A 24806-nucleotide genomic window follows, 5' to 3' on the forward strand; every position below is an offset into this window, starting at 1 on the left:
GACCATAAGGAGCCAATAGGAACGTAGAAGTATGATTGAAGTATGTATCATCCAATGGAAGAGCTGCTTTTAGATGACGAGTAATATTGACCAATGAGATTAATGAAAGCGCGCAGCACTGGGCGACGATTTAACGATTTACTTCCTGTTTACACCAGAAATGGCTTCACTAGACAGAGTTAAAGTTCTAGTTTTAGGAGATTCAGGTAAGCTATAGCGCTATTTACCAATCGACACTCTTTTATATGAACGCGTATTATTCTTTTTTTTTTAATATATGTGTTCATTCTTAATAAATGTGTCTTATTTTATATACCTTCAAATTTCTTTCGAGGAAGTGCATGTCATCAATGCAGTAGCCAACATCAAATACTTGACTTTCCTGTCAATTAACTTATAACTTTACGATGAAACGCCATACTAATTGTTGAAGGTGCTTCTTGTAGGCCTTAACATTTGCGTAATCGCCTAATTTCTTCTATTTCCGTGTAAAGCACTATCTTTCCTTGTGTTGAATGGTGCTACATAAATAAATACATTTTATTGCCAAAAGTAGAAATTGTGCTGAAACAGCTTTGCCAAATTAAGTACCTGCACTTACACTAAAACTTGTTGCATTAGTTAATCGCATAATTAACTACGGATTTACCTGATGCAAAATGACTTGTTCAATCTTTATACCGAGCCTGAATCTAGTACTTCGTAATTTGACCTGAAACGACGCACTATGACACACCAGACAAGTATTATGCCAATTTGTAGATGCATTGATTTTGAATTGATCCACCCTTCTCTTGTCGGCTGCAGGAGTGGGGAAGTCCTCATTGGTCCATTTACTTTGCCAGAATCAGGTATTGGGGAATCCATCATGGACCGTTGGATGCTCTGTGGATGTACGGGTAAGCAGACGGAGCATATCTATATTCTAAACATGTTTGTGATGACACGAGAAGCGATCTTTTAAATGTACTTTGTGATTTATTTATTTTTTATTCACACTAATTCTTTCCAGCAAAGTTGTATGAACTGATAAATAGATCTGCCACTTTTCAACCAACATTAACAACAGTCGAAATGCAAGGCGTTATTTTACATGATGATCAAGCTTTGTTGTGTTTACTTAAGCGGTTGTTTCAATCAACAACTGGTTGAATAGATGTTTTACTGACAGAAAATGTTGCATCCTTACAGTTTACAAGATATAAAAATTATACTGAGTGTTAAAAGCTTTGCATGAGTAGAGGATGACAAAATGGAAAGTGTCAAACATAATTATTTTACCCCAGGTTCAAGACTATAAAGAGGGAACACCAGATGAGAAAACCTTCTACATTGAACTATGGGATGTTGGAGGATCTGTCGGCAGTGCCAGCAGTGTCAAAAGCACACGAGCAGTCTTCTACAATTCGGTCAATGGTAAAAATGTTGCAAATACAAAATTGTTGTGCTTTATGCTTGCATAACATTTGTTCTGATTGTTTTTGTGGATTTCAGGAATTATATTGGTACATGATCTGACAAATAAGAAATCCTCTCAGAATCTCTACCGCTGGTCTCTGGAAGCATTGAACAGGGATTCGTCTCCAACAGGAGTCATCGTGTCAAATGGGTGAGCTGATGCTTGACTTTTGACTTGTTTGTTTTCATGGGCATATAATCTACAATTTTAAAATGATCTAAATGTGTGATTGTGTTTTCCTTTTACAGCAGTGACTATGACAGAGAGCAGTTTGCTGAGAATCCAGTGCCTTTGCTCTTGATTGGAACAAAGTTTGACCAAATCCCAGAGAGCAAACGCAGTGAAGTTCTCACCAGGACGGCTTTCCTGTCTGAAGACTTCAACGCAGAAGAGATCAATCTTGTGGGTCTACTTTTTTCATTTACTCATTTCAAAGTTCTTGTTCTGTAATATGCTATTTTTTAACTTTTCAAAATAAAAATAAGAGAGATAAAGGTTGAAGGAGTGAAAATTGTAAGTGAGAGTGTGTTGGTGATTGTGTTTGCACTGGGATGGACTCGTATACTTCTTCACCCAGTTTTAGTTGGAATAGCTTCTACTCCCTTCATTTTGAACTTTGTTGAAGCATGTATAGAAGGCTGATGATTGAACAGATCTCTGTACTATTCAGTGACCAGAAAAAATATGTTTCAACCTCTAGGGAATCGACCTAATTAATATAAAATCACAGTTTTTGAAATATGTCATTAATGTGGAATCAAAAATAAAACTTTAGAGAAATGTCCTTGGCTTTGAGGACATCTGGTGGCTACAGCAGGAAACTACACCATAGTTGTGCGACTTTCATCATTGTGAAGGCCACAAAAATGTAATTTATACACAAACGCCATTGGGCAATTTGTGACTAAACTACAAGAATATAAAAGAACTATGATTATAACTTTAAGTTTATTGAATCACTATGATGCTATTTCAACTGAAATCAAGATGATTTATGGTTAATTTCACTGCTCCAATCACATGTAAAACCATTTCTTTAGAAATCAGATCGCGGGCCACTATTTGCTGATGCCTACTCTACACTTTCACCAAGAGTTTTATTTTTTTCAAAGTCCTCATGCCATCTACTTTAGCAATAAGTACTTGTAGCATATACAGTTGGAAGTAATGACCTGAAAAACCTTCTTAGTCTATTACTGAAGTGCTTTTTTTTGTGTTTCCAGGACTGTACCAACCCAAAATATCTTGCGGCAGGCACATCTAATGCAGTGAAACTCAGCAAGTTCTTTGACAAGGTGAGAAAGTTCTCTGATGTAATTTCATTTAATATCTTTTTACAGTATATCAAACAGAATCATACTTTTGTTCTTGTTCATAGACTTATACTTGTGTCTATGTGGTTTGGTCCGACTGGTATTCTCGTCAAATTTGACATGACATAATAGTTATACTTAAACCACGTACCTTCAATACCTTTGAATCATTTTAGAAAAATATTGTGTTTTTGAGAAGAAAGCAGTTTTATACTTGGATGGCTTAGACCTTCAAGGCAGTTTGTAGTTCCTCATCCAGATTTTGTTTATTTAGTCAATATTCAACAATGTGAGTTCTGCTTGATAAGACTGTTTGTACCCAATAGGTAATCGAAAAGAGATATTTTACAAGGGATCCAAGTCAGGTGAGTAGTATTTTCTCTTTTTTTCCCCACTATGAAATGAAGGTGAAATAAAACCCAGCAAATTTTAAGTGTGTATTGAAAGCAACTGTTCTCTTTAATAGCACAATTCTAATTGTTTCTGCAGATGACCGGTTTCACAGACAGAAAACGGTTCAACTTCAAAAGTTTGCATTATGACTGATGAGCCAGGATTGTGACTCTGAGGGACATCAGCCATGGATGACAGTCCTCAAACCCACAACCTTTGCACCTTCACTCATTGCATAAGTTAGAGTTTGAAACATGTTGGAGCAAACACATTTGCAAATAGCTAAATAAACTTGCACAAGGGATTAGCAATTGGGAAATGAAGATATGGGGGGGGGTTAATTAAGTTCAACTCTTCTGTCCACATGCTTTTGGCACAGATAATCTTGGTGGCTTTTTCTTAAAAGTAAAGACAATTTTACAGGCATACGCTTCATCCAGCCTGATTAGATTTTAAGCAGTAAGCAGCCAGTATAGAACGGGCAATGTGCTCGGTCAGTATACACTCATGCAACATTCACTGATGCGTTCATGACTCTCTTGATCCACGAACTGAAGTAATTCACTTTAGTGAAAACGTGGGGATAATTTGGATCAGAACAGTCTTGCTTGGTATAAGGTGTTATACCTTGAACCTTCGTGTTGCAGATAAGAGGTCCACCAGAATCACCCTGCAAAAAGAAGACAAAAGAAAATACTGTTAGGTTTGTGAAAATATTGTGCTTTTTAATGAATAAATGTCCCTTTGTGGAATAAGCATTTATGTCAATATGTGTGTATTTTGCTGTTGCTCTGCTTCAGACATTGTCTCACACCTGACACACTCCTCCCTACTTTCTGTCAAACTCGGTGCATATCATGTGATCACTGTTAAAATATATGTCCCAGATCTTTTTGCACTCAAAGCTGAATTGTATTTTCTCCGTGGTTTCCCTCAGAACAGGAACCTACCAGGCTGCACATAATGTCCTTGTGAGCTTGACTGGTTTGTTATTTTCCATCATAATGTCCTTACTTTACTGGTTCACTTAATGCTCAAGCCTGAGTTTCATTAACTCTGCTCTGCCAGTTCTGATATGATGCATATTAAACTATGAGTACGCCTGTACTAAACCCCATGACAAAGAGATAAAACCTCAGAAGCTGTGGGACACTGGAAGAAGCTGCAGGTAAAGGCACCACTTCACTAGACACTAAAACAACCTAAATCTATTTCAGAAAGTTGTGATGTTTTTCCATTTTATTATAAAAAAAATAGCAGATGTAGATCATGGCTACTGGAAAGCAGACTTGTTTTGAAGGAGCCATTGTCAAAAACTTCAATTTCTTCTTGGAACACACTGAAGAACAGAAAGTCATGCTCCAGCATCTTCGCCACCTCCTGCTCCCAGAATTTGAAAGGTAAAGTAAAAAAACAGAAAGCCTGCACTTAAATGTAACCCATGTGTTTTTTCTTTTATTTGTGACTATAAGCAATCTGCAACTAGTAAAGACAATAAAATTGTTTGACAATGCAGCCTGGAGCAAAACAAACATATTTATGTAAAATGAATATTTTTCTTACTTCAGGATATAAAAGTTAGAAATTAATGTAATTCAGGTTATGTCAAAATACAACAATGTTGTCCTTGGATCATGTTTTTAATTGATGAAAAGACTGATGTATTTTTGCACACTTGTGCTCACCAAAATGAGGCATATTACCAAAATGTAAAGTAAGTACATTCTAAATATAAGTCAACCGTATTAAAAAAAAAAAAAAAAAATGTAGTGATTGATTTTTTTTTTTTTTACAAAATCTACATTAATAAAATCATAATGATCTGAAAGGCAGATAATAACCTGAAAGCCTATTGTTTTTTTAAATAGACGTTTAGGTAAAATTATACAACTTCAGCCATGTTTTGATAACTTTCTTTTATTCCTGTTCTCTGTTTTTTTGTCTACCTTTTCCCTGGTTGTGTAGAATTGGAGTTGGTAAAAGCAGCCTGGATGTTCTTGGTGTTGGAAGTGGAGGAGGTAAGTGATAAAGTTACTCATTAAACCAAGGACTTCACTGTGCTTTCATATGCATGGTGATAAGAAAATGAACATCCTATAATAGAATGTGTGAAACAGTGATGTGTGGTGAGGTTCATGGCTGGTAAGGCACTGAATCCTCTGGAGTCAGATTTACAATTGTAAGAACTGAAAAGAGCATCTAATTTCACTATTCATCCAACAGCATGCTACTGGTAATGCTTCATATCCCATCAGCATTCCTCTTTCAATTACACTTACATCAACACAAACATACACAGGAACATATTTGTCCTACCAAAAAAGTGTCTTTTATAGAAATTGATAGAGCACCATTCTTGTGTCCAAGCAATTCATATTTACTGTAAACAAATTAACAAATAGAGATGTGTGAAGCACAAATAAAATGTTGACCTATTTTCAAACTTTAAATTCAGGTGCTTTAATCAATTTTAATAAAGGTTGTCCATCAAAATTTGAAAAAAAAACATTATTTTAGGCCAAAAGTTTAATTATTGCGTCCTTGAATTTTGTTCTATTTACTCCTATCTTATTTTTTTTTTAAACAGAAAAAACTACCAAAAACAAAAAAATCCGTCTCAATGGAGATTCCATTCTGTGTGTGTGTGTGTGTGTGTGTGTGTGTGTGTGTGTGTGTGTGTGTGTGTGTGTGTGTGTGTGTGTGTGCGTGCGTGCGTGCGTGCGTGTGTGCGCGCGCGCGCGTGTGTGCGCGTGCGTGCGTGCGTATGTGGCAGAGTGTGTGTACGCACATTCACATTTTATCACATTGCTTTGATAGAAGCAAACACAGACACTGATTTCCTAAATGCTTTATGTATTCCAGGTGAGCTAGATGTCCAGATGTTATCTTTACTCCAGTGTGTTTTTCCTGCCGTGCCCATCACAGCTGATATTGTGGATGGAAGCGTTCAACTCACAGACCATTTCAAAGGTAATGATGATTCCCCCATCACTAAAATCAGATACAGGAAGAAAATTATATTAGTTACTCTCATGTTGGTGATACAGTCATCAGTCTCAAATATTTCTGGTTGTTGTATCTTGAAAGCTATTTTTGGCCTCTGTGATTAATTTTGGTTATGATACATAAGTTATATGCCAACAAAAGGGCAGTGGGGTATTTTTGTACTTTGACAATTAAATATCTTCTCCTACTGTATGTACACTCAGACAAACTGACCAAGTAATCAGTTTTCTTATTCTTTCTTGGTTCACCTTCAAGTATTGGTGGCGAATACAGCCAACCTTCAGAAGATCCCATTTACGTGGCACATCATGCACAGTGAGGACTACGAGAAGCAAGTGAAAGCAAAAGAAGACATGAAGAAGTTTGACTTCATACACATGATTCATGTATGACTATCTCACTAATTTATTTGAAGTAAATCTCATTTGAATGTCTTTTTTCTTCATGATGACGAGTAAGCTGCACAAAATGAACAGTGCTACATCTATATACTGTAGATCGACTGATCTATGTACCTGTAGCAGTCATTCTAATGATCCTTCAGTCATTAGAATGATTGAAGGATCTTGTTAACCTTGGCCCATGATGGATATACAGTTGAACAGAGATAAAATAGACAGGGTTAGCTATCTGAGAGACTTCAATAATAACCAGAAAATGATGACTGAAACAGGCTATCAGGGCACTAAAAGTGCTGAAGAACTCTATTGAAACCATGGGGTTTATTGTACTATGTATGTATGCATGTATGTATGTATGTATGTATGTATGTATGTATGTATGTATGTATGTATGTATGTATGTATGTATGTATGTATGTATGTATGTATCGGGAATAGTGCCACCTGCTTGAAACAGGAAGTGAGGAATACATACTCCATTCTGCCTCCCATCAAACATGAAGTTATGTGTACGTCTGCTGTACATGCTTCAATCTGACTAAAATGTTTTATATGCGTGATCACCGTCCTCCCCTGATGAATTCAGTGGAACAATATAGCCATCATGTATTATTCATCATGAATAATCATGATGAATTCATGTCATCCTAATAGCACCACCTGGTGGATCGAGAGGAAGTGGTGCATAGCGGGCCTGCTTCAATCTGCCTCAAACTTTCCATGTATTATCAGAGTCAGCCTTCATGACAGCCACAGGACAAAATAAACACCACAACCCCACTTGGTGGATGTGCTTCCATTCGCAAGGATGCTAGGACCTGTTCAAAGCTGCTTGCAGCTTTGTTGTTTGTTTTTTGTGGAATTGGGACGTCTCTGAACTTGTCCAACAAAGTGAAACCATTGAAAAATAATGCAATCACTGGAGGCCAAGATTAATTTACAACCTGGTAAAAATTGTCTTGTGTTGTTTGAACCAAAAAAAAACATATAAAGGATTGAAAATGGTCCACAGAGTACATGCACCGGTCACCACTACACTACATTACACTACACTACACCACATTTCATAAATGTGTCCTTGGAGATTTCCTTCAACGAAACACATTTTAGTTGCATGTATTTTGCATTAGAAAATTCTAAAGTGATGTTTTCAGCGATGCTTTCTTCAACAGATGCTCTACTATGTGAAAGACCTCGGCGAAACGCTCAAGTTTCATCACAGTCTTCTAAAAAATAATGGCAGGCTTCTGATCATCCTAAATGCAGGTAAGCAAGAATTTGTTTGAAACATTTGTTTTTCTCCACTGAACATTTTAAATAGGAAATGTATTTTTTTTTTACATATATTTCAGACATGTGGGTACAACAATAAAGCAAAAAATAAATAAAAACATAAACAAACACAACAGCAACACAAGCAAAAAAAAAAGAAAAGATAACAGATAACTAAATAAATAATGGCCCGACATATCCGAAAAAGATTAGGAAGTAGCAAAGTTTACATACTCCTACTCCTTCCAAGTACGTAGTAACTGAAGTAAGTCTGATATAGTGTCAAATTAAATGAGTATTCTTGAATTACACATCTTCAGTTAACTTCCTGCAGCAGTAAAGTTGAGGTAGTTTTCATATTTTTAAATCTTTGATCTCTTTTAATCTTTGGCTTGATAGTGGGATTAAAAAAAAAGTTTTCATGAGTGAAAAAAAAAATTTGCTTGACTTTGTCTGATGTAAAAACATGTTTATGTTTGATCTGTGCTGAATGAATACTGATTTTTTTACTGAGGTCCAAATACACATTTCTGATTAAGTAAGAAGAAGGTCTACAATAGGAATATGAGTTCCAACAACTGTGAGAAATCAGATCATTTAGAAAGTATATTTCAGTTTTATTGTAAGATAGATATTTTATTTCTGGATGTTTTTGTGTAATCGTTTGCTTTCTTACCATCCAGCTGCCTCTGGCTGGGTCACCATGTGGAAGACTTATGCGAAGGAGCTTCATGCTTGTACCAACACAAATGAACCAAAAGTACACTCTGGGGATGTCATTGCCTCTCTAAAGAGCCAGGGTTTGGAATATGACGAGTATGTGATCCCAAACTCCTTCGACATCACTGAGTGCTTCAATCCGAGCAGCACCACTGGAGAACGTCTGCTCAGTTTCATGACATCAACAGAAAACTTCAGCCAGTCCTTCACACCTGACGTCAGAGCTGGCATTCTGGATCTTCTTAGAGACAAATGCAGCACAATTAAAGATGGCAGGGTTTTCTTTGACAGCTCCTTCAGCTGCATTCTTGTTCATGCTTAAGTTTGACAAACGACTATTGAGAGTATTGTTCTCTGATAAGCGGTCCACCAGAATCACCCTGCAAAAAGAAGACAAAAGAAAATACTGTTAGGTTTGTGAAAATATTCTGCTTTTTAATTAATAAATGTCACTTTGTGGAATAAGCATTTATGTCAATATGTGTGTATTTTGCTGTTGCTCTGCTTCAGAGATTGTCTCACACCTGACACACTCCTCCCTTCTTTCTGTCAAACTCGGTGCATATCATGTGATCACTGTTAAAATATATGTCCCAGATCTTTTTGAACTCAAAGCTGAGTTGTATTTTCTCTGTGGGTTCCCTCAGAACAGGAACCTACCAGGCTGCACATAATGTCCTTGTGAGCTTGACTGGTTTGTTATTTTCCATCATATTGTCCTTACTTTACTGGTTCACTTAATGCTCAAGCCTGAGTTTCATTAACTCTGCTCTGCCAGTTCTAATATGATACATATTAAACTATGAGTACACCTGTACTAAACCCCATGACAAAGAGATAAAACCTCAGAAGCTGTGGGACACTGGAAGAAGCTGCAGGTAAAGGCATCACTTCACTAAACACTAAAACAACCTAAATCTATTTCAGAAAGTTGAGACGTTTTTCCATTTTCTTGTTTAAAAATAGCAGAAATCGATCATGACTACTCGAAAGCAGACTTGTTTTGAAGGAGCCATTGTCAAAAACTTCAATTTCTTCTTGGAACACACTGAACAATATAAAGTCATGCTCCCGCATCTTCGCTACCTCCTGCTCCCAGAATTTGAAAGGTAAAGTAAACAAACAGAAAATCTGCACTTAAATGTAACCCATGTGTTTTTTCTTTTATTTGTGACTATAAGCAACCTGCAACTACTAAGACAATAAAATTGTTGGACAATGCAGTCTGGAGCAAAACAAACATATTTCTTACATAAAATGAATATTTTTCTTACTTCAGGATATAAAAGTTAGACATTAATGTAATTCTGGTTATGTCAAAATACAACATAATGTAGTCACTGTCCTTGGGTCATGTTTTTAATTGATGAAAAGACTATTGTATTTTTGCACACTTGTGTTGACCAAAATGAGACATATTACCAAAATATAAAGTAAGTACATTCTAAACATAAGTCATGCATATTGAAAAATTGTAGTGATTGATTTTATTTTTACAAAATATACATTAATATAATGATTGTGATCTGAAAGGCAGATAATAACCTGAAAGACTATTGTTTTTTAAATAGACGTTTAGGTAAATTATACAACTTAGCCATGTTTTGAGAATTTTCTTTTATTCCTGTTCTTTGTTTTTTTTTTTCTACCTTTTCCCTGGTTGTGTAGAATTGGAGTTGGTAAAAGCAGCCTGGATGTTCTTGGTGTTGGAAGTGGAGGAGGTAGGTGATAAAGTTACTCATTAAACCAAGGACCTTACTGTTGTAGGGATTTATTACCTCATATGGATCACTATTTATGTTTTAGTTGGCAATCGATAATGATTAATAATTATCTAAGATAGTTATTAATAATGTTGTTGAAATTTAATCTGATCTGTATCAGATACCTTGGAGCACCACCTGTCTTAACAGGAAATGATAGCCAATTCAGTTATATCAGTCTCATAAGATATACTAAACAGTTAATCAGGAATTTGAATTAATAGTCAAATTAATTACAATTACCAGAATTAACAGTAAAGATTGAAGGATTTTGGAGTTCTTGTCACAGAAGAGGTCGACATTTCATTCACCTTTGTGCACATTAATAAAACAGCAAGTATGATTCCAAAAATTATATTTATTTACAATGAAAACAAATAAAACACAGATTCTAACTACCTATATACAGCTTGGTGTGTGTAGGTGTGTGTGTGTGTGTGTGTGTACACACGTTCACCTTTTATCACATTTCTTTGATAGAAGCAAACACAGACACTGATTTCCTAAACTCTTTATGTATTCCAGGTGAGATAGATGTCCAGATGTTATCTATGCTCCAGTCTGTTTTTCCTGCCGTGCCCATCACAGCTGATATTGTGGATGGAAGCGTTGAACTCACAGACAGTTTCAAAGGTAATGATGATCAGACATAGGAATAAAATGATATTATTTACACTCCTGCTTGTATTACAGTCATCAGTCTCAAGTATTTCTAGTCATTGCATCTCGGTTGTGACACAAACTTTTATGCCCATAAAGACAAGTGAGGTATTTTTAGATCCATATGTTTTCATGAATATAACTAACATATGTTTTGTGTATGATTTCACTCTGTTGTAACTTGACAACACAAACTAAAATTAAATGTATTCACTTACTGTACGTACACTCTGATAAGCTGACCAAGTAATCAGTTTTCTTATTCTTTCTTGCTTCACCTTCAAGTATTGGTGGCGAATACAGCCAACCTTCAGAAGATCCCATTTACGTGGCACATCATGCACAGTGAGGACTACGAGAAGCAAGTGAAAGCAAAAGAAGACATGAAGAAGTTTGACTTCATACACATGATTCATGTATGACTATCTCACTAATTTATTTGAAGTAAATCTCATTTGAATGTCTTTTCTCTTCATGATGACGAGTAAGTTGCACAAAATGAACAGTGCTACATCTATATACTGTAGATCGACTGATCTATGTACCTGTAGCAGTCATTCTAATGATCCTTCAGTCATTAGAATGATTGAAGGATCTTGTTAACCTTGGCCCCTGATGGGTATACAGTTGAACAGAGATAAAATAGACAGGGTTAGCTATCTGAGAGACTTCAATAATAACCAGAAAATGATGACTGAAACAGGCTATCAGGGCACTAAAAGTGCTGAAGAACTCTATTGAAACCATGTGGTTTATTGTATGTATGTATGTATGTATGTATGTATGTATGTATGTATGTATGTATGTATGTATGTATCGGGAATAGTGCCACCTGCTTGAAACAGGAAGTGAGGAGTACATACTCCATTCTGCCTCCCATCAAACATGAAGTTATGTGTACTTCTGCTGTACATGCTTCAATCTGACAAAAACATTTTTATGTGCGTGATCACCATCCTCCACTGATGAATTCAGTGGAACAATATAGCCATCATGTATTATTCATCATGAATAATCATGATGAATTTGTGTCATCCTAATAGCACCACCTGGTGGATCGAGAGGAAGTGGTGCATAGCGGGCCTGCTTCAACTGCCTCAAACTTTCCATGTATTATCAGAGTCAGCCTTCATGACATCCACAGGACAAAATAAACACCACAACACCACTTGGTGGATGTGCTTCCATTTGCAAGGATGCTAGGACCTGTTCAAAGCTGCTTGCAGCTTTGTTGTTTGTTTTTTGTGGAATTGGGACGTCTCTGAACTTGTCCAACAAAGTGAAACCATTGAAAAATAATGCAATCACTGGAGGCCAAGATTAATTTACAACCTGGTAAAAATTGTCTTGTGTTGGTTGAACCAAAATAACATATAAAGGATTGAAAATGTTCCACAGAGTACATGCACCGGTCACCACTACACTAGATGACACTACATCACCCTACACTACATTACACTACACTAGACTACACCACATTTCATAAATGTGTCCTTGGAGATTTCCTTCAATGAAACACATTTTAGTTGCATGGATTTTGTATCAGAGAATTCTAAAGTGATGTTTTCAGCGATGCTTTCTTCTACAGATGCTCTACTATGTGAAGGACCTCGGCGAAACGCTCAAGTTTCATCACAGTCTTCTAAAAAATAATGGCAGGCTTCTGATCATCCTAAATGCAGGTAAGCAAGAATTTGTTTGAAACATTTGTTTTTCTCCACTGAACATTTTAAATAGGAAATTTCTTTATCTTTTTGTTTTATTTATTTCAGACATGTGGGTACAACAATAAAGCAATAAATAAATAAAAACACAAACAAACACAACAGCAACATAAGCAAAAAAAAAGAAAAGATAACAGATAACTAAATAAATAATGGCCCGACATATCCGAAAAAGATTAGGAAGTAGCAAAGTTTACATACTCCTACTCCTTCCAAGTACGTAGTAACTGAAGTAAGTCTGATATAGTGTCAAATGAAAGGAGTATTCTTGAATTACACATCTTCAGGTAACTTCTTGCAGCAGTAAAGTTGAGGTAGTTTTAATATTTTTAAATCTTTGATCTCTTTTAAGTCTTTGGCTTGATAGTGGGATCTTTAAAAAAGTTTTCATGAGTGAAAAATAAAGTTCCTTGACTTTGTCTGATGTAAAAACATGTTTATGTTTGATCTGTGCTGAATGAATACTGATTTCTTTTTGAGGTCCAAATACACATTTCTGATTAAGTAAGAAGAAGGTCTACAATAGGAATATGAGTTCCAACAACTGTGAGAAATCAGATAATTTAGAAAGTATATTTCAGTTTTATTGTAAGATAGATATTTTATTTCTGGATGTTTTTGTGTAATCGTTTGCTTTCTTACCATCCAGCTGCCTCTGGCTGGGTCACCATGTGGAAGACTTATGCGAAGGAGCTTCATGCTTGTACCAACACAAATGAACCAAAAGTACACTCTGGGGATGTCATTGCCTCTCTAAAGAGCCAGGGTCTGAAATATGACGAGTATGTGATCCCAAGCTCCTTCGACGTCACTGAGTGCTTCAATCCGAGCAGCACCACTGGAGAACATCTGCTCAGTTTCATGACATCAACAGAAAACTTCAGCCAGTCCTTCACACCTGACGTCAGAGCCGGCATTCTGGATCTTCTTAGAGACAAATGCAGCACAATTAAAGATGGCAGGGTTTTCTTTGACAGCTCCTCCAGCTGCATTCTTGTTCATGCTTAAGTTTGACAAACGACTATTGAGAGTATTGTTCTCTGTTCTATGCATTTGCAGTAACTTTTCTGAAATCAAATCTTTTATCGCTTATGTGCTCTTTGAGTCACAATACATTATCTCATTTTCAAGCAGGGTTCATCCATTGCCAATGTCTCACTCACAGTACTTTAGTTAGTATATGTATTATTTGACCTGTTATATTCTCTAAATAATTAACATAAATGTGATGTAAAAAATATATGTTTATAGGCATCATTGAGATTAAGCTTGAAATAAATCCTTCCTATCTTTACTGTTATTTGTTATGTCACAGTTCATTCCCAGACACGTGCTTACACATCAAAGCTTTAAGGCAATTACATTTTAGCCATCACCTGTTGCCAGGGTAAATAAATCTGCACAGTAAAATCATTCCATAGGCTCTGAGCCTGTGAAAGAAAAGTTCTGTCATGAGAGTTGGTATAAAAAGTCACAGATGCAGTGTATACAAACACCGGTGTTGTGTAAATGGACCTTCTGAAAAGTTAAGGAAGTTTTGCTGAAGTTGAATGTGAAGGCCAAGGGCAGATTTATTTACCCTGGCAACAGATGATAGCTAAAAAGTACTTGGTTAAAAGCTTTATTGTGGAAGTACGCTTCTGGATGAGTGCAGGCGGGGAGAAGCTATGAGAAGAAGCGGACAGACCATTTAGAATTATTTGATAATTATTCATGGACAAAATATAATCAACATCAATCTGTGATTCAAATCTTTTTCTTAGGCCTGTAGAGAAGGCCTTGAAGGCCCTGATGGCCCGTCACTGTAAAACAGAATAAAAGCCTCATAAATAAAAAAACAGAAAGTATAACATTTTTAAAAGGGGAAAAAAAAGTCCCATGAGCAGGATTGCAGTGAGATTAAAACCCCGGTGTCCAGGTCAATTGTTGTTTAAGGCTCTGATGGCCAAAGGTTAAAAACTGTTTGAAGGTCTGTTAGCAGAAGGTAACAGTTCAAAGATATGATGAGTTGGTGGGAGGGGTCTTTCAGGATGGCATTAGTCTTTCTCAGGCATCTGGAGCTAGTCATTTCTTGACTGTTTTGTTTTTTTTCCTCACTGTTTCCTTATTTTACTGGGTCACTTAATGCTCAATCCTGTGTTTCATTAACACTGCTCTGCCAGTTCTGATATAATACATATTAAACTATGAGAACATCTGTACCCATGACAACAAGATTAAAACTCAGAAGCCGTGGGACACTGAAAGAAGCTGCATGTATTATGCTTTTGAAAGATATTTGAAATATTCAAAGGCACCAGTTCACTAAAAACTAAAACAACCTTCAACTATTTCAGAAAGTACTTTTTTTATTTTTATGAAATAGCAGAAATCGAAAATTTCTAGTGGAAAGCAGACTTGTTATGAAGGGACAGAACAGTCTTGCTTGGTATAAGCTGCTATATCTTGAACCTTCGTGTTGCAGATAAGAGGTCCACCAGAATCACCCTGCAAAAAGATGACAAAAGAAAATACTGTTAGGTTTGTGAAAATATTCTGCTTTTTAATTAATAAATGTCACTTTGTGGAATAAGCATTTATGTCAATATGTGTGTATTTTGCTGTTGCTCTGCTTCAGACATTGTCTCACACCTGACACACTCCTCCCTTCTTTCTGTTAAACTCGGTGCATATCATGTGATCACTGTTAAAGTATATGTCCCAGATCTTTTTGCACTCAAAGCTGAGTTGTATTTTGTCCGTGGTTTCCCTCAGAACATGAACCTACCAGGCTGCACATAATTTCCTTGTGAGCTTGACTGGTTTGTTATTTTCCATCATAATGTCCTTACTTTACTGGTTCACTTAATGCTCAAGCCTGAGTTTCATTAACTCTGCTCTGCCAGTTCTGATATGATACATATTAAACTATGAGTACGCCTGTACTAAACCCCATGACAAAGAGATAAAACCTCAGAAGCTGTGGGACACTGGAAGAAGCTGCAGGTAAAGGCACCACTTCACTAAACACTAAAACAACCTAAATCTATTTCAGAAAGTTGTCCATTTTCTTATTTAAAAATAGCAGAAATCGATCATGACTACTGGAAAGCAGACTTGTTATGAAGGAGCCATGGTCAAAAACTTCCATTTCTTCTTGGAACACACTGAAGAACATAAAGTCACACTCCAGCATCTTCGCTACCTCCTGCTCCCAGAATTTGAAAGGTAAAGTAAACAAACAGAAAATCATTGCTAAATGTAACCCATGTGTTTTTCTTTTGTTTGTGACTATAAGCAATCTGCAACTAGTAAGACAATAACATTGTTTAACAATGAAGTCTGGAGCCAAACAAACATATTTATTATGTAAAATTAATATTTTTCTTACTTCAGGATATAAAAGTTAGAAATTAATGTAATTCAGGTTTTGTCAAAATACAACATATATAGTATGTTGTATATAATATAGTCCTCAGGTCATGTTATTAATTGATGAAAAGACTGATGTATTTTTGCACACTTGTGCTGATCAAAATGAGACATATTACCAAAATATAAAGTAAGTACATTCTAAATATAAGTCAAGCATATTGAAAAACTGTAGTGATTGATTTTTTACAAAATATACATTAATAAAATGATTATGATCTGAAGCCTTTCAGATAATAACCTGAAAGGCTATTGTTTTTTAAATAGACGTTTAAGGTAAATTATATAACTTCAGCCATGTTTTGATAACTTTCTTTTATTCCTGTTCTCTGTTTTTTTGTCTACCTTTTCCCTGGTTGTGTAGAATTGGAGTTGGTAAAAGCAGCCTGGATGTTCTTGGTGTTGGAAGTGGAGGAGGTAAGTGATAAAGTTACTCATTAAACCAAGGACCTTACTGTGCTTTCATATGCATGGTGATAAGAAAATGAACATCCTATAATAGAATGTGTGAAACAGTGATGTGTGGTGAGGTTCATGGCTGGTAAGGCACTGAATCCTCTGAAGTCAGATTTACAATTGTAAGAACTGAAAAGAGCATCTAATTTCACTATTCATCCAACAGCATGCAACTGGTAATGCTTCATATCCCATCAGCATTCCTCTTTCAATTACACTTACACCAACACAAACATACACAGGAACATATTTGTCCTACCAAAAAAAGTGTCTTTTATAGAAATTGATAGAGCACCATTTTTGTGTCCAAGCAATTCATATTTACTGTAAACAAATAAACATATAGAGATGTGTGCAGCACAAATAAAATGTTGACCTTTTTTCAAACTTTAAATTCTGTGCTTTCAGTGCTTTAATCAATTTTAATACAGGTTGTCCATCAAAGTTATTAGAAAAAAAAAATATTATTTTAGACCAAAAGTTTCCGTCTCAATGGAGATTATGACCAAAATTCAGTTCACCTCCGCCCCCTAGAGGTGAGGCTGGGTACCTGTGTGTGTGTGTGTGTGTGTGTGTGTGTGTGTGTGTGTGTGTGTGTGTGTGTGTGTGTGTGTGTGTGTGTGTGTGTGTGTGTGTGTGTGTGTGTGTACACACGTTCACCTTTTATCACATTTCTTTGATAGAAGCAAACACAGACACTGATTTCCTAAACTCTTTATGTATTCCAGGTGAGATAGATGTCCAGATGTTATCTATGCTCCAGTCTGTTTTTCCTGCCGTGCCCATCACAGCTGATATTGTGGATGGAAGCGTTGAACTCACAGACAGTTTCAAAGGTAATGATGATCAGACATAGGAATAAAATGATATTATTTACACTCCTGCTTGTATTACAGTCATCAGTCTCAAGTATTTCTAGTCATTGCATCTCGGTTGTGACACAAACGTTTATGCCCACAAAAACAAGTGAGGTATTTTTAGATCCATATGTTTTCATGAATATAACTAACATAGGTTTTGTGTATGATTTCACTCTGTTGTAACTTGACAACACAAACTAAAATTAAATATATTCACTTACTGTACGTACACTCTGATAAGCTGATCAAGTAATCAGTTTTTCTTTTCTTTCTTTGTCCACCTTCAAGCATTGGTGGCGAATACAGCCAACCTTCAGAAGATCCCATTTACTTGGCACATCATGCACAGTGAGGATTACCAGAAGCAAGTGAAAGCAAAAGAAGACATGAAGAAGTTTGACTTCATACACATGATTCATGTATTATGACTATCTCACTAATTTATTTGAAGAAAATGTTGTTTAAATGTTTTTTTTCTCTCCATGATGTAATCTGCACAAACTGAAATTGGAAAGTGGCTCATGGTGGAACATAGCCTGATTTTGATTAATCTAATTGTCTTCTACATCATGAGGACTGCCACATAATGTGTTTATCAGCCAGGTGATGGTGAGAAAATGCATTATTTGAGATGGGAAAAAAAGAAAGACTGAGGCTTTAATGTACTGATGAATTATTGTCTGCACAGGGTGGTTCAACTTGCACCTAGGCTGGTGATTTTAATGTTGTGGCTGATCAGTACATACATTGGTCATCACAGCTATACAATTTACTACATTTAATAAATGTGTCCTTGGAGATTTCCTTCAATGAAAACACATTTTATTTTCATGCATTTTGCATCAGAAAATTCTAAATTGATGTTTTCAGCAATGCTGTCTTCAACAGATGCTCTACTATGTGGAAAACCCCCATGAAACGCTCAAGTTTCATCACAGTCTTCTGAAAAATAACGGCAGGCTTCTGATCGTCATAAATGCAGGTAAACAAGCATCTGTTTGAAACATTTGTTTTTCTATTGAACAATTTTACCTGGCCAATTTATATATATTCCATACAGTAACTGATGTAACTGATGTTACTCTCAGTTTGAGGTATTGGCAGTTTGGATTTTGTTACTCTTTGATGGATTTGGCTTAAAAAGGGGATCTTGAAAAAAAAAATTGTTTCTCGACTAAAAGATATAATTGCTTCTGTGTCTCAACTTTATGACAAGTTTGTTGTAATTTACATTTGATTATTAGCAGTAAATTACTTTAAGTAATAGATTTTTGAAAGTAATAAATCACTGGAATTAAGGAATGAAAAAGTTATATTATTAACTGAAATAACTTTGTCATTTATTAATTAATAATTTTGGGGCACGATCTAGAATCAGGAATTAAACTAATTACCAAATGCATTACTTACATACGTTTTTCAAGATGGCAGATGTGTAGGAGTCAGGGCAATGTGGCACACAACCAGGAAGCCACAGTTTGTAATGGCGGAGTGGGTTAGAAGCAGAAGAATAGAGGAATGAAAGAAAGCCAGCTTTGTAAAGTGGTGAGACTGCCTGCGCAATGGAACACAGCCTCCATTTGTCTATGTTCCAGCTCTTGACGAGTGGAGTGTTATGACTGCGTACAGCAATTGATATATTATAATGAACAGGATGCTCCAGTCCTTTGCTTAATACTGCACAAACAACAGCACAATCAGAGGGTCCAAAGAGTTTTCCACAGTTTCTCACTCGTCCAGCAAGCTAAAAGTGCGACCTCACCTTTTTTAGATCCCCATGTGGTCTCTGCTATAGCTAAAGATGGGGCATCCGTTTAGTAGCTCAGTCGACTGGAAAATGTGAGACAGAACCGGATCAGAACGGCTTTGTCCTGGGTCTGAGTTCCCAGACGTTTGGAGGTGTTTCTGGTCAAACCTTTGACTAATGGGTGTCGTGAGTTTGGGCCTGGGGGCAGGATTGCTCAGCCAGGTGTGAAAACTCTGGTTATGCCCCTGCTTGTGAGTGGTAGTGGTGAAACATGTGGAGTGTGGCCCCCGGCTGGACACATGAGCCACCGTTCCACCGCACTTTGACGGGGCGGCACGGAGTGGGACGGGTTTTTGCGTGGTCCCATCAAAAAAATTGTGGATGGTATGGAAAAAACCGCAACCACCGGCTACGATTTTATGTCAGCTTGAGGTACCTAAGCACTGAGGAACAGGTCTGTGAGGAGGAGCGACGGCACCACTCTTGACTTGCCTGTAATATTGCACACAATATTTAAATATTTCATCTGCCGTAAACCCTCTCATTGTTGTTTACAAATGCCGCTTTACGCTCCCTGGTTGCTTTGTTAACTGGATTTATTGAAATGTTAGTGTGCGACACAACATTGCGGTCTTTCACTGAGGTGCAGACGCTCCTCTCAGTAACAGGAGGAGGAGATTCAGCAGGAGTTAAACACTGCTGTTTACAATGAGAAAGTGTGTGCTGTATCACAGAGAAGGACGGGTATGGGCATGGAGGTTTTTTGTGGAAGCCAACTTCAGTTCCCATCGAGGTTAAAAAATGTTTGTTTGGTTTGCGCTGAATGAATGCTGATATCTCTTTTAGTTGCAAATATAAATAAATATGATTAAAACAAAAAAAGGGTTAGGTTTTTTTTTAACATTTCACAGTAGAGTTCCACCAACTGTGTGATATTAGATTATTCAAATTGTATGTTTCAGTTATATTGTGAAATAGATCTTTTATTTCTGCATGTTTTTGTGTAATCATTTGGTTTTTTTACTATCCAGCCACCTCTGGCTGGGTCACCCTGTGGAAGAGATACATGAAGGAGCAGTGTGCTGTTCCCAACCCAGTCATTGCCGCTCTGAAGAGCCAGGGTCTGAAATATGACGAGTATGTGATCCCAAACTCCTTCGACATCACTGAGTGCTTCAATCCGAGCAGCACCACTGGAGAACATCTGCTCAGTTTCATGACATCAACAGAAAACTTCAGCCAGTCCTTCACACCTGACATCAGAGCCGGCATTCTGGATCTTCTTAGAGACAAATGCAGCACAATTAAAGATGGCAGGGTTTTCTTTGACAGCACCTTCAGCTGCATTCTTGTTCATGCTTAAGTTTGACAAACGACTATTGAGAGTATTGTTCTCTGTTCCATGCATTTGCAGTAAGTTTGGTCACATTTTTCCCCCTCTTATGTCAACTTTGAGTCAATGTACTAATACACTACGGTAATACAATTTTCAACAAAGTCAATCCATAGCCAATCTCTCACCTACATTGTTTTAGTTATTAGATGTCATATTTGAACTTTAACCATCTCAATCTCAAGTTTGAAATAAATCCTTTCTCTCCTTACCATGATTTGTTATGTCTCATAACTGTCAGGCAGTCCAATGCTTATGTTCATTTATACTTTTTCACTTGAACAGTGAAGAATAAAAAAGGAAAATGTTATATTTTGCTATATGGTTCTGTGATGATGTAACAAAGATCAGAGACTTGCTTAAAGAGACCAGGCCATTCAGTATCCAAAAAGTTAATAAAATTTAAAAGAATATGAGTTTATTGATTGACAGGAATTTGTCTATGAGGCAAAGATCCAGAAATCCACGAGACAAAATTCAAAAACCAAGAATACACAAGTGAAAAAAGCTGAAAGGAAATCAAAGTAAAGCAAAGACAATCTGGCAAACAATCGGTTGAATGAGTGAGTGTATAAGCAAACAAGGTGTATGTCTGAAAAGTCCCTCCTAACTCCTTATCTATCGACTTCCACTTAACCCCTGAAGTGTTTTGTGTAGCGGCCATGATCACGACAGTCTGAATTCTCAATAAGCAAAGAAAAGGAGGCTCGTTGCTTCCTTTAGAGCCTCCTTTAGCATAGGAACCACTGATACATCCTTTCGCAAAGGAGGCGAGCTCATGCTGCCCCACAATTCCTTGCAGTGACAACATTTAAAGGGACCCGCTCATCCGAGCATTTACGTAAAATCATGATGGTGGAAAAAGAATGCAGAGCATGTAAGTTACCAAAGCAATAATCTGCATTGAACAACTTTAAATCATCTAAAACCCAAATGAGCTTTTTATAGTCCATTTTCGGGAAACTTGGAGTTCTTTTCCCACCACGGCAGACTAACTTGTACTGTTGCATTATTATGACGTCACAAAGTGAAAGTGCGCTCCGAATGCCACACCTACATGCCTTTCACAAACTCCTTTAGGAAGCCTTCTAACACCTTTCCTTAACCCCCGTGATGTCATCCACAGGGTTAAGTGAACGTCAATAGATAAGGAGTTAGGAGGGCCATTTCGGACGTACCCAGAGACTTCATTAGTCATGAGGTGCAGGTGTGATGAGTGGGAAAACGGGAAGTGAAGCACAAGACCAGGTGCCAGATGTAAAATAGAGTGACAGTCTTGAGAACACTCATGAACATTAGTATGATGGTGCAGTGTGATTCAAGGCACTTTGACCACAGCAACAGATTTGATTTTGGTTCAGTGACTCTCTGTGGAGGTAATCATTTGTCTCTTTGGTGATCTCGATTCTAGAGATATCCATGTTTGGACAATTATTGACTTTAAACTCCCTGTTAATGTGTGTGTGTGAGTGTCAGCCCTGGCCTGAGTGGCCATTGGGTCATGGGGTACACTGCACCAACATGTCTGTACACATTGTGCCCTAGGACATGCTCCAACTCCCTCAAACACTAATCTGAATAAAGTGTAAACTTTAGATGATGAAGGGGTCAAGGTATAATCAGCCACATGCAAATATTCCAGTTTTAGGTACCGACATGAAACAATAAGGCCATCTCTTTTTGAACCTCTATGTTATTTTCAGTTTAAGAATATTCTTGAATGTGCATTTGGATTAACACAAGACAACACACTGTGTGCAAAGGCACAAAAACAATGCAAAGATTCTAAAAGTGAATCCTAATTAAATTTACATTTATGCTGATACAGGGGCTTGCAAAAGTATTGACACACCTTGAACTTTTGCACATTTTATCACTTTACAACCACAAATGTAGATTTATTTAATAATAATTTGCTGAACCTTAGTAGGACTCATATAGTTGGCAGTTAATTCTTTAAAAGTTTGTAGAATCACTTTACTAGTTGCTGTAATAAAGAGTTAATCCTCAAAAGGATAATTGTGTTTGTTTACATTTCTTCTCTCAATTATGGTAACCTAATAATGTGCACAATCTTGGAAGAATATAGTGTGTGTGGATGAAGTTACATCAGTTTGTGGGAAGTGAAATATGTTGCGCAGTAATTATTAATACAATTTGTCGCTTATAAGTTCACAAGATCAACATACGTGTCAATGTGTCAGCGTGGGGTGGTTCCTGAACAGTTATTGCAATTTATGCTTTAGTGTTTGGCGTTTTGATTTGATTTGTTTTGTTTTTACAGTTTTGTGCAGACTATGCTTATTAACACTTTTTGCGCAAGTAAAATCTATTATTCATTATCTTTTTGCATAGTGCAAGAACAGATTGTGCTTTCTCAAAAGTGGGGACATTTTTATTCATTGGCAAAATTACACAAAGTTCCCAAAATGTATGTTTTAGTCAAGAGGTTAATTTCAATATTAAGGTGACATTTGCAATTTTCTTTTGTGAAGCATTGCTCCAACCTTGCCCATGTCGGGAAATTCTTAGATCACAATGAATTTATTAAAGTTCCCCGTGATGCCGTTCAACATGAAACCAGCAGATGGCAATGCAGGTCTGAGAGATCAGGTGACTTTGCACGCCTGCTGTACAGTAAAACCTCCTGTAGATGGCACACTGAGCTCACATTTAGATCAGGCATAATAGCAAAGTGTTAAAATCACAAGTTTCTATCAAAGTTGACCCAACAATATGCCTTATATATGACAAATAATATCTTGGGATCATGTCAGTTGTTTCACCCCACTCAGTTTCAGTTTTTATCCCAAGCTGGTCATGCTGTTACAAACCTTTTCTAGCAGCACCTCACTGTGCACGCACAGGATCCTGTCAAACCACTCAGGTCTTGTCTCCAACAATCTAGCAAATGTATTCTGGCTGCTCATTTACCTCATTAGCTTTAATAGATCAGTAATTGAAATTCATCAGAAATTCTTGTCAGTGCACTCCCCCCTGATGTCAGTGGGCTTTCAACACCTGCTCAGGCTCTATTACTGGAGGTCCTCACTGGGACCCTCTCACAGCCCAGAGTGACAGAGCATTAGTCACAGAGATAATCAACCTCAGTTCACTGTTTGCCGCTAATGCTCTTCAAGAACTATTTACTTCACATGCCAGTTGGCTTCTTATCATGGAGGAAGTTCTGGGCACTGACATTTTTCACACATCAAATTGTTTTCAAGATGATTGATTATGCTTAGAAATTCTGCACAGCTTGATGTTATTGTATTGATACCTGCATTTTGTGTATATTTACTTTCTGCCCTCTTCTTTTAACTGGTATCATGACAAGCCATGTCTGTCAAGAGTGTGTGTGATTTACACTTCCATTTCCACAACACGCTGTATAAACTCTGCATTTAAGAAAGCTGGAGTTTTAGTCTGAATGTCTGCATGCCATTACCACTGGTTAGATGTTGCAGCTGTTGCAACACAACCTTCACATGGCTATGTCAAATGTCTAGGTGAAAATATTTCTCATAAGAGACACATATCTTCAGTCCATCTGGCAATAGATCTCACCCTTGACACCAAGCAGCACGTTAATGTAAATCATCTCAAATGTAGCATAATGAGGAAATATGCCATATTTTTAAAGGCTTATTGCACTGTAATATCAATATACTTTCAACATTATTGCGTTGTATTACATGGAAACGAATTATCTTTGTATATGCTTGTTGATTTTTGCTACTGGCCTTTATTGCTTGGAAGTCACTTCACTCAAAGGAAGAAAAACATAATTGATCAGGGTTTCAATTCAAAAGCAAGCAGTTTACTATTTAAAAATAATGATTAATAAACTCTATAATACAAAAAAAAAATGTCACAGACATTCCTCGTAGCTCTGGACACACTTGACTCCTATATCATCCTCATTTTAAATGGAACCTGACAAAGAATAAACTCGTGAATTTTGTAGAGGCTCATTTCACTGCTAATGTTTCCACTCCAAAACCCTGCATTATTTTTGTGGTATTAATAAAAATAACATAAGAGCTGAAGGTATGTTTGTTATTTCATCATTATTTTGAAGGAAATGCTAACTAAAAATATTTCTTTTGCTTTTTTCAATGGCTAAATAGCAAAACAGTGAGCAGGATTGCAGGTATTAATCCCAGTAATTGACCATGAATTCATGATGTCTCTCCCCCCAGCACTCTTTTTCAAGGCAAAGGACTGA

At 36.8% G+C, this 24806-nt stretch overlaps 4 protein-coding genes across 4 annotated transcripts; all 4 read left to right on the forward strand.

Moving 5' to 3' along the window:
• Positions 1 to 160: 160 nt before the first annotated feature.
• Positions 161 to 3663, forward strand: rabl3 (RAB, member of RAS oncogene family-like 3; the record flags this gene model as incomplete). Its single annotated transcript, XM_080497596.1, has 8 exons — positions 161 to 206; positions 808 to 899; positions 1287 to 1416; positions 1495 to 1609; positions 1708 to 1861; positions 2683 to 2754; positions 3099 to 3137; positions 3262 to 3663. The coding sequence occupies 8 exons, from the start codon at positions 161 to 163 to the stop codon at positions 3316 to 3318; spliced, it is 705 nt and encodes a 234-aa protein (XP_080353722.1). The 3' UTR covers positions 3319 to 3663.
• A 771-nt stretch (positions 3664 to 4434) lies between these two features.
• On the forward strand, positions 4435 to 8886 carry LOC308131424 (histamine N-methyltransferase A-like; the record flags this gene model as incomplete). The annotated part of the gene is made up of 6 exons (XM_080498152.1): positions 4435 to 4565; positions 5131 to 5183; positions 6028 to 6135; positions 6427 to 6557; positions 7745 to 7838; positions 8528 to 8886. 6 exons carry the CDS (start codon positions 4435 to 4437, stop codon positions 8884 to 8886), a joined length of 876 nt encoding a protein of 291 aa, XP_080354278.1.
• Positions 8887 to 9542: 656 nt separating this feature from the next.
• On the forward strand, positions 9543 to 13719 carry LOC308131425 (histamine N-methyltransferase A-like; the record flags this gene model as incomplete). Its single annotated transcript, XM_080498153.1, has 6 exons — positions 9543 to 9673; positions 10233 to 10285; positions 10853 to 10960; positions 11273 to 11403; positions 12576 to 12669; positions 13361 to 13719. 6 exons carry the CDS (start codon positions 9543 to 9545, stop codon positions 13717 to 13719), a joined length of 876 nt encoding a protein of 291 aa, XP_080354279.1.
• A 2068-nt stretch (positions 13720 to 15787) lies between these two features.
• Positions 15788 to 20548, forward strand: LOC308131426 (histamine N-methyltransferase A-like; the record flags this gene model as incomplete). Its single annotated transcript, XM_080498154.1, has 6 exons — positions 15788 to 15918; positions 16487 to 16539; positions 17307 to 17414; positions 17727 to 17857; positions 18327 to 18420; positions 20217 to 20548. The coding sequence occupies 6 exons, from the start codon at positions 15788 to 15790 to the stop codon at positions 20546 to 20548; spliced, it is 849 nt and encodes a 282-aa protein (XP_080354280.1).
• Between the last annotated feature and the right edge of the window lie 4258 nt (positions 20549 to 24806).

This window comes from Blennius ocellaris (genome assembly GCF_963422515.1).
Source record: "Blennius ocellaris genome assembly, chromosome: 6".
NCBI lineage: Eukaryota > Metazoa > Chordata > Actinopteri > Blenniiformes > Blenniidae > Blennius > Blennius ocellaris.